The sequence below is a fragment of the Ailuropoda melanoleuca genome, chromosome 1, assembly GCF_002007445.2.
Source record: "Ailuropoda melanoleuca isolate Jingjing chromosome 1, ASM200744v2, whole genome shotgun sequence".
Lineage (NCBI taxonomy): Eukaryota > Metazoa > Chordata > Mammalia > Carnivora > Ursidae > Ailuropoda > Ailuropoda melanoleuca.
The window spans coordinates 159892267-159906531 of NC_048218.1; the positions used below are offsets into that span (position 1 = coordinate 159892267).

The following is a 14265-nucleotide window of genomic DNA, read 5'->3' on the forward strand; positions in this document are numbered from 1 at the left end:
TCCAGGGCTAAGTTCAGACGTGATTACTGTCTGTTAGAAATGATTTGGGTTCCCTAAACTCAAGGTTCCTGTCCTGTTAACTCACTGCATATGCAAGCATTATGTGGCTCTTTTGGGGTTCTCCTATAAACGTTGGGGATCAGGGACTGGTGCAAATGTTGATACTTAGATGCTACTCAGTACTCTTGGTATGACTAGTGAACTGTCCTTTATCTGTGACCCAGAGGCTCTGTGTCTTCTGCCAGTATCCCTTAATCTGTGCCAGGCTGACTTCAGCATACAGGTAGAGTACAATCTCAGACCGTTCTCATTTCTTAACAAGCATGCTGTTGTTTGTGTTAGAAGTTCATTGTTCTTTGTTGCTTAGTATTCCATTGTATAACTATACCACACTTTGTGTAACCGTTTTGTTGATTGACATTGGGGTTTCCAGTTTGAGGCTACTGTTTCTAAAGCTGCTTGGAACATTCTTGCCCAAGTCTTTTGATAAACATAGATTTCCCTTTCTCCTGGGTAAAATATCTAACGTGAAATTGCTGAACCATAGAGAAGGTATATGTTTACCCATTTAAAAAACTGCCAGACAGGTCTCCATCATTACATTCCCATTAACAAGGTGACATAATTCTAGTTGCTTCATATATTGGCCAGTATTGACTGTCATCAGTCTATACAATTGCAGACATTCTAGTGGGTGTGAAATAGTGTTTCATGGTTTTAATTGGCTTATCTCTAACGGCTAGAGATGTTCAGTAACTTTTCACATGTTTATTGGCATTCATATATCTTTTATTGTGAAGTATCTGTTCAAATAACTTGCCCAGTTTTTTGTTTGTTTTTAATTGGGATGTTTGTCTTTTTATTGTTGGTTAGAGGATTTCTTTATTTGGTTATAGTTCCTTTGAAGGAAATGAACAGACTGCTCATTTTACTAATGGTATGTTTTGTGAGTGGAATGTTTTCATTTGGTGTTTAGCGTATCAAATTTTTCTTCTATGGTTGATAATTATTATGTCATGCATAAGAAATTCTTAACCTATCTCAATGTTGTGAAAATATTCTCCCATTTCCTTCTAGGTGCTTTATGATTCTGGATTTTTCATTTAGATCTGTGATCCATTTATAATTTTTTTTTCTTTTCCATTGTATTAACTTGGTACTTTGATCATAGTCATATATAGGGGTCTATTTCCAGACTCTCCTGTTGTATTCATCTGTTTTGGTGTTTCTGTGCCAATTCCACACTGTATTAATTATTGTAGCTTTATAATAAGCCTTGAAATCATTTTATATATAGCCTCCAAGTTCTATTTTTAAATTTTTTTTCCCAAAATTCTAGGTTCTGTTCATGTCCACATAAATTATCATATTGTTTATTTTTAGAAGCCTAATCTTTTAGCCTAATTAATTTCAACTGGGGTGACATCAAATATAAATAGGAATGTTGGGAGGGTGGTATGTCGACCATGATGCATCTTATCTAAGAACATGGTGTATGTCTTGACATAGTTTGTCTTTAATTTCCCTCAAAATATTTTTTGTGGTTTTCAGTGTCAGGGCCTTGCACATTCCTTGCTAGACTTAATTTTAGTTAGTTGATATGTTTTGATGCTTTAAATTTTGTTTCCCCATGTTTGTGTGTGGCATATAAAATTAGATGGATTTTTAAATATTCGCCTTGTGTCTTAGGACTTTGCCAAATTTGCTTATTAGTTTTAGTAAGTTTTTTTTGTTTTTTGGTTTTTGGTGTTTTTTTTTTTTTTTTAGTTTCCTAGGGCTTTCTGTGTCCATGAACAGAACATCTGTCAGTAATAACAGTTTTACTTCCCGTCTCCCATTCTTTTTTTGCCCTTTATTCCCTTTTCTTGAGTTTGTGACTCAGCTGGGACCTCCAGTGCCATGTTGAATGGAAGTAGATAGAGCAGACATCCTGGCTGATCTCCAGTCTGAGGGAAGAATAGTTTAAATTTACCCATTAAATCTGGTAGCTGTTACAGGTTTGTGTAGATGCCCTTTCTGAAATTGAGGGAGAGCCCTTCCATTGCTACATACTAAGTTTTTATCTTGAAGAGATATTGAACTTTTTCAAATCTGTTGAGATTATTCATGTGTCTGCCTCTTTTATTCTGTTACTGTGGTGAATTTTTGAATGCTGCGCCAACTTTGCATTCCTGAAATAAACTCCACTTGGTTAATGATGTATTATCGCTTATATATGTATATATGTATTTTTGCTGGGTTTCCTGTGCAAATATTCTGTCCAGGAATTCTCTATATATGTTCATAAGGGATGTTTATTTGTAGTTTCCTTATAATATCTCTGCAGTTTGGGCATCAGCAGTATGCTCTTTAAAAGGAATTGGAAAATACTGTATTCTCATGTATTTTGTGAAAGAATTTACAACAGAAATCATTGGAGATACCATCTGGACCTGGAGTTTTCTTTGTGGATCATTTTTTAATTATAAATCAATTTCTTTTGTATATATATGGTGCTGTATAGTTTTTCTTTTTTCTTTTTTTCTTGTATCACTTTTGAAAATTTGTGTTTTTCAAGGTATTTATCCATTTAATCTAAGTCAGGGGCTGGCACATTACAGCCCTCCGGCCAAATCTGTCCCAGTGCCTGTGTCTTCAGATGCTTTAACACTGCCATGGCTATGTGGAATCATCTCAGTAGAGATGTTGTAGGCCTCAGTGCCTCAGATGTTGACTGTCTGGACCTTTACAGGACCTTTACTTTCAGCCTTGATCTAAGTTTTCGAATGTATTGACATGAATTGGTCTTTGTTTCTTAACATTATCCTTGGGACATCTGGAGGACCTCATATCACGTCCTTCCTGCATTCCTGGTATTGATGATTTGTGTTCTCTATCTTTCTCTTTGAAATCAGGCTTTCTCTGTGTTTATCATTTTTATTTACATTTTCAAAGAACTAATCTTTGTTGATTTTTGTCTGTTGTTTTATATTTCATTGACTTCCACTTTATCTTGATTACTTCTGTCTACTTTAATTTGCTCCTCTTTTTCAAGTTTCTTAAGGTGGTAGCTTACTGATTTTACACCTTTTTCTTTTCTAATACAAGCATTTGAAGGAAACTTTATAACTTGATGAAGAATATCCACTAGAAACCTGCAGAGAAAATCATGCTTAATGGTGAAACTTTGGAATCCTTTCCATTAGTGTCAAGAACGAGGTAATTATGCGCACTGTCGCTGACATTCATTGCTCAGTATTGTGCTGGGTTTAGCAATGTGATTAATGGAGAAGTAGGAAATGAACAGTGGAAAGGAAGGCCACAGATGGGGGCTCCACAACTCATGCCCTGATGGGACCTGGTTTCCTTGGCACTTTGCTTTGCTGAAGCTGAAAAGAAAATCCATTGCTTCTGATACTGCTAAAACTGAAACATGGGTGGTTTTCAGGATTCAACATCCTTGTTGCTATTGTTATAAAATGAAAAGAACATTTACTTCTGTGTGATGTCCAGTTGGAAAGGGACTGAGGGTTCTGGTAGCTGACCCCTCCAAGGGCTATAGTAGTTACATTGCAAAGTTCGCTGACGACTGTAAGCTCAGATCTTAACATTTCAGCAGAGGGGCCCCTCCAGCTTCTCGGCCTCCGTGGCTCAGGTGTACCTCATTTGGGAAATCTGCCTTGACTGATGCTGGTAAAATCGCACGCTTCTGCTGTGAGGAAAATGTTGTTCCTGTGCTGTCTTATTTAAGTCTAAAGTATTTAGTGGCTTCGTTCTTTAGGTTCACATAAATGGTGTCTTCACACCGCACCACCACAGGAACTGGGTGGGCAGGACACAATTGAGAATCAGCCACCACCATGGATCAAGAACCAGCCCTTTTCTCTGACCTTGAGTCTGTGACTTTCTGTGCCTGGTACCTTCCTTCATGGTGAGCTCCCCATCATCCCATCAGTGCAGTGACCCTCTTTTTGAACACCTTAGTGTCTTAGACAATCTGTAAGTATAAACCTCAGTGGTAGTCATGATTCATGTGGCTTTTTTGGGAAGTGTTTCCATTTTTTTCCAAACAAGAGAATACATAGGTGGTGGATACCTAGTTATTTCCCTTCACTGCCAGAATCGTAACAGGTCAGCTCTTGTCTGGCCAGTATGACTGGTAGAGAATAATATGTGGTCCATTTGGGGAAGTTTTGTGTTTATAAAATATACAATAAAGTCCTGGAATCAGGTCCTAAATCTGGTTCCACTGTTGAGAACTGTGTGATCTTGAGCAAATTCTCTTATATAAAATTGGAATCATGATGGTACCTTCCCCATAGGGTTATTGTGATGATTGAATTAGTATTCTATACATACATGCTTTATGCATACACATACGTATGCACACACACACACACACACACACACAATGCTTATTAGATAGTACGAGCTCATTAAATATCAGCTCTTATTATCTGTTGATGCCAGGAACTAGATCAGCCACGATGAGCTGGTGTTCAGCCCTCTGCACCACTGTCCTGTTCGAATGGAAGAGGAGCCTCTGACTGGCAGGAGCCATTTCCCCACCTGTGCTCGGGTCTCTTCTGAAACGGGCCTTCAGGATTCCCTGGCTGCCTTTTCTACTGTGTCTTCCGATGCTCATTCTGGCTCGTTGCTGTCAGCATTTAAACATTCCCAAGGCTCTCATTGCTTACAAACAAAGTAACCAGCAGAAATTGTGCCTAGATGTCACATCTCCCACTTCCTGCTCTAGCCCTGTAGCTTTTATTATAACCAAGCTGTTCGAGCTGCATATCGATACTTGACTGTTTGATCTTCTCCTTCTCGTTTCTCTCCATGACCCAGTTCCACCACTTGACTGAGTCTCTGTGTTGTTAGAAATACTTCCTCCTCCTCTAATACTCTCTTCCCTTACTTCATGTCTGTTTGAAATCTCCTTTATCATCACCGTCACGGGCTCTTCAGTTTTCTTTCCTTGCCACTCGTCCTCCACCTTCATGTCTTACGGCTCTACTTAGGTGCCTTTGTCTTCCTACCGTACCACACATCTCTGCTTGTCGCGTCTGCTTTTATGGCTGCTTCCTTTTTTTTGTAAAGTGCTCATGACTCTGACATCCAGCTCGGACGTCTCTCCTGAAGCATAACTGAAAGCATATTGGGCTTTTCCACTGGACATCTGACAGGCACCTCCAACCTAGAACATGGGATATATATTCACTCTTCTTCTCAAACCCACTTCTCCAGTGTTTCCAAGTTCAGAAAAGAGAAGCACCCAACATCCTTCACTAGTTATTCATCTAGAAGCCCATTTGACAATTATTTTATCTGCTGTGCCATCAGCTACCACATCTCTTCCATTACCCTAAATATATCTGTTCTCACGGTTCCCACCACTTTAATAACTTGTCCCAGACACACTTTTTTCTCACCTGCGTGACGATAGCATTCTGCTCTCGGGTCTTTCTTCTCTAGTCTGGTTTCCCTCCAATTCATCATCCTACAGGCAGAGAAGTCTTGTAAAAACACAAATCTGATTATTATCATGCTTCTTAAAACTCTTCAGCAATATCTCATTGCCCTTCAAGTTCAGACTCTCAATAAGCTGGCCAAGCCCTGTATGTTTGCACCCTTCTCTCTGCAGCGCCTTGTGTGTGTGGTTGACCCGGCCCCGCCCCTCTCCCGTGCGAGACTTGTGTCTGTTCCCTGCCAGGGTCACCCTGCTGTCTTCTGGGTGTTCACACAGGCTGCCTCTGGTGGCTTCCACCCTGCCTCCCTGGGAGACCCAGCCTCTCAGTTTTTTTTACAACCTACATTACACTTATCCTTTAGGTCTTAGCATAAATACCCTTTCCTCCAAAATGTCTTTTCAAGCCCTTGACGAGGCCGGGCCCTCTTTCTGTGTGCTATCCTAGCACTTTCTTCTTACTCTAGCAAGATGATTCTAATCACGCATCTGCGTTCTGCCTTGACCTGTCACCTGTGGAAACAGTCATCCCGTTTGTGTGACTGTGTGACTGAGAGAACAAATGTTGATGTGGTGTGGATTATTGCTGCCGTCCACGTGATGAGTGTGTCCTGAGATTATGCCTTATGCAGGCCACGGTACTGGGGATGGGATTGTAGGACTGAATAAGACAGGTGAGAGCCTTGTTCCTTTAGAACTTACAGTCAGGTGGAGCAGACAAATAGGAAATAAGTAAGTGAGTGATAGGATACTAGTAAGTCCCATGAGGAAATAAAATAGGAGCCTGTAGAATAATGGCGGCGGGGAGGGGGGGTGTGGTAATAGGAAATGGGATGCCAGGGAAGGCCGATCTGAGGAGGTAATTTTGAACTAAGACATGAACGGTGAAGGGAAGCCAACCATATAAAGATCAGAGGGGAAATGCCTCCAGGAAGATGAAACAGTTTCTGTGGCCTTGAACTAGCCATGATGGAAGAACATGAAGGCCGTACAGGTGGAGCGATGTGAGGTAGGAAAGGAGAGGGGGAGGTCACGGAGGGCTTTGTGCTCATGAGGAGGAGTTTGGATCGTGTTCAAAGGTAGGCTTCCTTCCGGGTCAGGATATGTGCTGTGCTTAGGCTCCAGGCAAAGGCAAGGTGTACAAGGAGAACAGCCCTTTGAGTTTCAAGTTGGGGCTCGGCTGTTGACTTGAGGCAGATATGCCTGATCCTCACAGAATATGACGTAACACTGCCTTGATGAAGGGCAAGAGGAAGTGCTGATTGTAGGAGAGGGCATTTTTTTAAAGCTGCCCAGGTATGTGTTATATGTCACAGGCCAGAAACATGTATGCATTTATAGTATGACCAGATGGTCGTAGTGCCTGATGCTGCCGCCCAAGTGATAGGCATTTTATAACTTTAGTTTTGTGGGTACAGAATTTTATTACGAGAGAGCATTGCCGGGAATGTGGAATCCTGAGAGACAACAGCAGATCCCCAGCATAGGATGCCGAGCAGATACTGTTGACGAGTTATATTTTTAATCCTCTTTCACTTGACTGAACTTTGGTGACAAATGAATCAATAATGGCGAAATCACAGGGTGTAGGAGTCTCAGACAAGACAATGCATGTGAAAGCACTTGGAATTATAAATGTTCTTACAAGGCATAAGGTGTTATTACTGTTGCTATAGCCCATTGTTTTAAACTAAATACTGGAACTGGTGTAAGAATTGAGACTCTATAGACTGGATATCTTGACCCAGATGAGAAAATAGCCAATGCCAGAATACCTCTTTTCTAACCAACATGCATATGCACTTTGTTGGCAAACTTGTATGTGCGTAAGCTAATAATGTACACTCATTAATGTACTCAGCAAACACTGAGTGCCTGCTGTTCGACAGCTAGCTCCTTGGAGGCTCTGGGGACAAAGGAGTGTACTAGACAGACACAGATGTGCCTTCATGGAACCTAAAATCTCAGGTACACTGAACATGGTGTCTGTGAAATAGTGATCACCTCTGTTTTTTTTTTTTTAATCATGTGGCTACATTTTATAGATATAAAGTATTAAAACCAGATAAATGGTTATAAGGATGTTGTATATTCTGAATGTCTAAAGTACACACATTTTATTCCTTTGAACCAACCTTCCATTGTGTTTGGTTTTAAGTCCCTCTGGAATGCCTCTTGGACAGTTTCTCCGCCTCACAGGTGGTGGGTGGCTCTCTAAGTGATGGAACCAGTAAGAGGTCAGGCTCTGAAGGCAGACTGTCTGGATTTGAATTACCCCTCCTGGGGCGCCTGGGTGGCTCAGTTGGTTGAGCCCCTGCCTTTGGCTCAGGTCATGATCCCGGGGTCCTGGGATAGAGTCCTGCATTGGGATCCCTGCTCAGCAGGCAGTCTGCTTCTCCCTCTTGCTCTGCCTGCTGCTCCCCCTGCTTGGGCTCGCTCTCTCTCAAATAAATAAAATCTTCTAAAAAAATGAATTACTCCTCTCATGCTATTACTCTTGTGACTCAGTTTCCTCATCTGCAAAGTTAGGATAGTAATCAATTTTTGTGAAGATTGACTGGAATGATAGGGACAACCTGGCTGGTGGCTGGCTCTGCGTGTGTCGCGGTTACTATCGCTCTGCCTGCCTTGTGCGTCCTCACTAGGCTGCATCCCCTTCTCCAGCTCAGCTGCCCTACAGGCTCAGGGAAGTCTGCGGTGCGGGCTGTTTGCTGGGATGTGAGAATAGTGCCATGGGGAGTGTGATTTTGACGGTAGGCCCCAAAGGTTTGAGAGCCTCTGGTGATGTGTCATAGTCACTCATTACCAGTTCTTTCAGGAGCTAACAGTTTGCAATGGATGGTCCTTTGCAGAGCAAAAAAGGAAAAAGGCAGTATTGTTTTACTCTGTGTTACCCTGAAATAGGGCAGAATTGGGGGGAGTGTCTGAGAAGCCTTGTATAAAGCAGACGTGCTCTGAATAAATAAGCACGCCAACAAAATGGTCCCCTGAGTATCTTTAAGAGCTTTCGGACACAACGGTGAGAAATATTTTGTATCAGATCTAGTTTACACACGTATGTATACGTCCTCAACAGAAACTGAAAGTTTCACAAAACAATACGTATTCTTCTGTAATGCAGCATTTTCTATTCCCCATCATTCCATTTTGTTCCCTTACATTCTATGAAAAGAGACCTGTAGTTTGAAAAATAGTGATGTAAGAAATCAGTGGATCTAAGAATAGGGGTGTGAGTAAGAAGAATTAGGGCAATAGTCTTCAGCTATACGTTTTGAATATTTTCCTACCAACCTATCTGCTATGCAAAAACAAACAAAAAAACCCCAAATAATGGGGCACCTGAGTGGCTCAGTTGGTTAAGCATCTGACTCTTGGTTTCAGCTCAGGTCATGATCTCAGGGTCGTGCGATCGAGTCCCACATCAGGTTCCACACTCAGTGAGGGTCTGCTTAAGGATTCTTTCCCTCCTTCTCTCTGCCCATCCAGCACTCACTCTCTCTGTCTCTGTCTCTCTTTCTCTGTCTCTAAAATGAATAAATAAATCTTTTAAAAAACCCAAATAACAACAACCAAACAAAAAGACAACTTGATATTTAGTTCTTACTGTACTTTTGCAGAGGTTAGCTCAATTTGACCTTTTAAAATTTGTCATCTTTTCTATCCCAGCAAAGTTGTGGACTTACCATGATGAGGATGGAGAGTCAGTTCAGTGCAGCCAGGAAACCTTGCTGCTGACCTCTGGCTTTGTCATTACTCAGGCATTTCCCTTGAGTCTCAGCTCAAGGGGGTATGGGTGGGGGTTATATTTATTGTTAATTGATTAATTAAATATAATTAATAACATCCTTTCCTTTCTCTCCTCCCCCCTGGTTGTTTGAGGGCTAGCTGAGATACATATTTGAAATGGTTTTGTAAACTAGAGGGCTCTTCACAAATAAGAAGTCTTGTTGGGCTGTTAGACTCCATATTTGTAATCTTTATCTTTTTACACAATTTCTTCTAGATTTCTCAGTTGAACACCCTGATTGCGCTTTTACTGGGAGAACTTCTACCTGGAGAGAGGCAGAAGATCATGACAATTTGTACCATCGACGTCCATGCCAGAGATGTGGTGGCCAAACTTATATCTCAGAAGGCGAGTTCTTCATAGAAATTCCATGTATTTTTGTTTGTTTCCCAAAAGTGGTTTTTATTATCACATGTACTTCTAAGGAAGTCATTTTTTTATGTTGTGTATTTTTAATTAGTCCTATGAAGTTAGTTGTACTTACTAAGAGTGACTTTGATTTGAGTTAGCTAATTATCTTCATGAGAGTTAGCCCAAGTGGTATCCCACAGAGTTTCCCCAAGTCAGGAACCTCTAATACACGTCATCCAAATAGTGAACCCAGGATAGGAGAACCTCACGAAGTCACCGTGTTCGTTTACCTGTCTTCAGGCTTTTCTACATGTCGTCTTGGTCCTTTGGCCCGTGATTATTGCCTCTGTGGCTTCCAACTTTGTGCCTTTGTTTTGAAGAAAGAAATATTGGTCACCCCTTGACTTTTTAAGGCTAAATGACAGAATTTAGAGAAGTCATTTTCTAATCCTTTCAGGGCATTAATATCCTTCTTATCTTTTTACAAACCCTTTGTGTCTCTTAAATACTGGCAGTGTTTAATGTGAAAGGAGAATTTTCTTAGCTTTTTTCTAAAATACATTCCTACTTAGAAATGTCACAAGTGTGCTTGTCTCCTAAGCAGTATTGGTTTATCATGCCTATCAGCTACTTTCCCCACACCCCATTTCTTGTCTTGGGGGCTGGTACCCGAAAGCAAGACCATTCCTTTCTCAATTTGAATGCATATATGTGTTAGGAGATGTTTCTTGTTGTTTTGCTAGTTCTTTTTCAATTTATTAAAATCAAAGTGAATTTTAATTCTCTCCAGAAAGTGCAAGCAGTGCTTCTTGGTGTAAGCCATAAATGTACAAAATACTTCTTCGTCCAAGTTCTGGACCGTTGCTAATCCAAAACTGATCCTTGCAAAGTCCCACTTACCATGTATTCTCATTTTGATGATGAACCATTGAGAACTGTTCTTTGACTATGACCTTGTACCTTCTTCCATATCTTATTGTGTTTTATCAGTGGTGATTACTTGCAGTAGGATAAATTAGGATTTAAAACATGTCCTTTGTACTCTAAGAGGTAAAGACTTTGCCTAATTTCTGATCATTTAATGTGCACAAATGTGCAGTACTGGCATTTATGTAGCTGTCAGGACATGTGGTAGATAATAACTTTGGTAACTTAAATGGTCCCCCAGAAATTGTAGGGTCACAAATGTATGAGACTGAAATTATTTTTTCAAAATGGAGAAAGAATGAATAGGCTTGAGTAAGATAAAGAACAGCAATAAAAAAATACTGTAATTTGATGGAATGAAAAATGAAATGGGAAATCTCTGCCCTAAAAGTAAAACTGGCTTTAGAATGGACTTTGTTGAAGGTACAATTACGGGTTATATGTTTTACTACAGAGTGTATTTTTCCCTCTGATTTCAGTGATATGAGCATAAAGTTAGAAAAGTGATCGGATCCCCTGGGCTATTCCCAAAAGGGGAAAAAAAGCCTTGCTTGAACAAATTGATGTTGTTTTACAGTAAAAGCCTTCTTAAGATGAAGACTTTGATGACATGTATTTCTGATTAAGTATTGAACCATCCACATGCAGCTGCAACTTGAGAGGGCCCTTTTGTGGGAGTTTAGAGATGTGAATCAGCATCATTGATTCGAGTAATAATTTGTTGCCTCCAAATTATCAGTGCCCTGTATGTGATGACCATATAATGTTTTCAGGTTGTCAGTCCCCAGGCCTTTGCTTGGCTGTCTCAACTTCGTCACCAGTGGGAGGACGTCCAGAAACACTGCTTTGTGAATATTTGTGATGCCCAGTTCCAGTACTTCTATGAATATTTAGGAAACAGTCCTCGGCTGGTGATCACTCCTCTAACTGACAGGTAAGAGTGATAAGTTGGAGTCAGATGGGAAAACGTGAGCTGGAAAAGTCCCCCCGCGTGGGTAAAGGTGTGTGAGATGGAACGGAAGGGAGTAAGAGAGAATGGAAGGTATGAAAGCTGTGTGTAATGAACTCATGAAGCGACATAGTAGATGCTGACTTCAGTTAGGGATAAATTCAAGAGAACCCAGTTAGAGCAGCAGAAGTGTAGACACAAGCCAGTATACAAATCATGAAATCACGCACAGGGCAATATGGTGGAAGACAGCATGCTTGATCTCTGCGTCCATTCTCTCTGCTTATCTGTGGCTAACATCCTGATCCCAGGGTTTGCAACCACCTCCCACCCCTGCATCGCTTTATCAAAAGTGTAAACATAGGAATTGCCTACATGTAGATTCATTTTGGAAGGGTTACCTACAGTGAAAGGAAGAAAAGAGCGGGAACATTGACCCATTAAACAATTTAACAAACACTTTGGAAGCATGGTGTGGAGTATTCCTCCGCAGTTGAACAGGCAGGGTTCCTGGTCTCCTAGAATGCTCTTTCTGGTTGACTGTGGCACGTGAGTGGCTGGGAATGAAGAGGAACAATAAACAAGTCAGCAAAGTTATTTTAGGTGGTAATATATGCTATGACTAAAATAAAACAGGGTGATAGGTTACAAAGGATCTTGAATGGAGAGTCCACTATAGATTGTGTGAGTTGGGACCTAAGTGATACTGAGGAAGCTATGCAAACATCCTGGGGCAGAAAGTGACAAGCAGAGACAAGTACAAAGTTGCTAAGATGGGAAGGAGGTTGGCCAGGTCAAGAGATAGATATAGAGCCAGTGTGGCTCAAGTATGTCAAGGGACAGGGGGTTACCATTATTAGAAGTTCATTGCCACTTGACTCTGTCATGTATCCACATGGTCGGAATGCTGTAGAGATAAGCATATGTCCCATAAATCAGGAATTCCCTATCAGTATTCCAGCCTCTGCTGAATTACTTGGGGGCGGGGAGCACATTGATTCATTGGCATTCCTGAAAGAAAAAACATCTCAAAATCACAGGAGTGTTCCCAGTTATGCAGTCTCACCATACCATACCGTTTATCTGGGAATGAAAGTGTAGACAGTTTTAAATATGTCAGTAAAGCTGGCTCGTCTCGATGGTCCTGGGAAGTCTGTGAAATTCTGCCACTAGCTTTATGATTGTTCTTGCTTGTATTGCTTGTATTACTCTGCCGGTGAGTTCATCACTGATCAACTGTAAATCTGTTTTTCTTTTCTTTTTTTTTTTTTTTTAAGATTTATTTGAGAGAGCGCACACGAGCACACGAGTGCAGGGACAGGGTCGGAGGGAGAGGGAGAAAGAGAATCTTGAGCAGACTCCCTGCTGAGCTCAGAGCCAGACTCTGGGGCTCAATCCCATGACCCTGGGATCATGACCTGAGCCAAAACCCAGAGTCGGTTTCTTAACCGACTGAATCACCCAGGCACCTCTGTAGTTCTGTTTTTCTAATTCAGTTCTCTTTGACTTATCTCTAACTGAAACGCATTGTTCACTATCTTAATTGGTTAACTTATGTACACCTTTCAGTGTGAGGAATTAAAACTTGAACCTTGACAAAATCACCTTGAGAATCATCAAAACTGCAAATGCTGTCTCCTGCCTACTCGCCATGATAAATAAAGCTGCAAAGGAGGGAGGCACAGGGCGTAGGAGGCAAAGGAAAGAGACACTTGACAGTGTGCCAATACGTGAGGACTAATAGCTTATTGGCTTTTTAAATTAAAAAAAAAATCACTGTGTGGTTTATTTGCAAGTGAAAAGGGAGCTGAATTTTCCTTCTGGTGGAGTGAGTGGTGCTGCGGAAGATGTTCTCTTTGCGCACCTTTCTTTTCCATTTCGCTTTTTGGGCTGCGTACGGATTATTTGCATTAGTGCAGTAATGCCTTTCAGACATGCTCATTACATCTCATTTGATGTCTCCCTTCCCTTTGTGTGGTTGGCGGGCTGCTTCCCTGTGTGGGCAGGTTGAGAGACGTAGGTCAGCCACGTGTCATCGAGAGAGATACAGGTGGGAGCACAGGTGGCCTGGCGGGAGCAGAAGGCCGAGTTGTTGCCGAGAGACCCAGGATCCGAGGGCTGCGGTCACACAGGCTGGCGGGGCCCTTGTGACCCAGTCCAGGAGCGGGCGGTTCCGCCGTGTAGCCCGGCCCATGGCCCACGTGCCACATGTGACTTCCCGCTTTGTGTCAGCCAGGGAACAAGGGCAAAACTTCTAGAAGGGGGCGTTGTGGGACATGTACATGGCATCTCAGTACACAGTGTGTTGGTTGGAGCTTGGTCACTGGGCAGCTCCTGACTGCAAGGTGGTAGCAAAGGTCGTCTGCAGCAGATAGCCGCCTGTTCAGCCAAAACTTGGAACCACGAGAAAAGATTGCATTGGGGGGTAGACTACACTATAAAAAACGCTATAATTCCTAATTCAGGGGTCTCTCCATTCCGTATGCATTGTGAGATGCAATTAAACATGTGCGGGCCATAAAGCACAGAAACGCTTTACATTGTCCTAAGTGACTGCTTCTATTTGCATTGTACTCTGGATTTTGGAAGCCATTTACCTTGGGCATTCTTAACATAGCCCTACAAGAAACCTCTTATTATGGAGGAGAAATGACTGGAAATGATGTGAAAAGGCTTATTTAAGATTAACATCTGATGATTGGCAAGTAGACCCTAGTCCCTGGTCTTCAGGCCTCTGTGCGGATGTCTTTTTTTTTTTTTTTTTTTTTTTGGCCCATTGTCAATACAAAGACAAAAATATTTTAT

General features: G+C 41.6%; 1 protein-coding gene across 1 annotated transcript in view; it reads left to right on the plus strand.

The window, feature by feature from the left end:
* The window catches only part of DNAH11 (dynein axonemal heavy chain 11), a 323435-nt gene that overhangs the window by 121554 nt on the left and 187616 nt on the right, over positions 1–14265 (plus strand). The window contains exons 37-38 of the mRNA XM_034643547.1: positions 9450–9581; positions 11285–11445. Of these exons, the coding sequence (XP_034499438.1) occupies positions 9450–9581; positions 11285–11445 (293 nt within the window). The remainder of the gene's footprint in view (positions 1–9449; positions 9582–11284; positions 11446–14265) is intronic.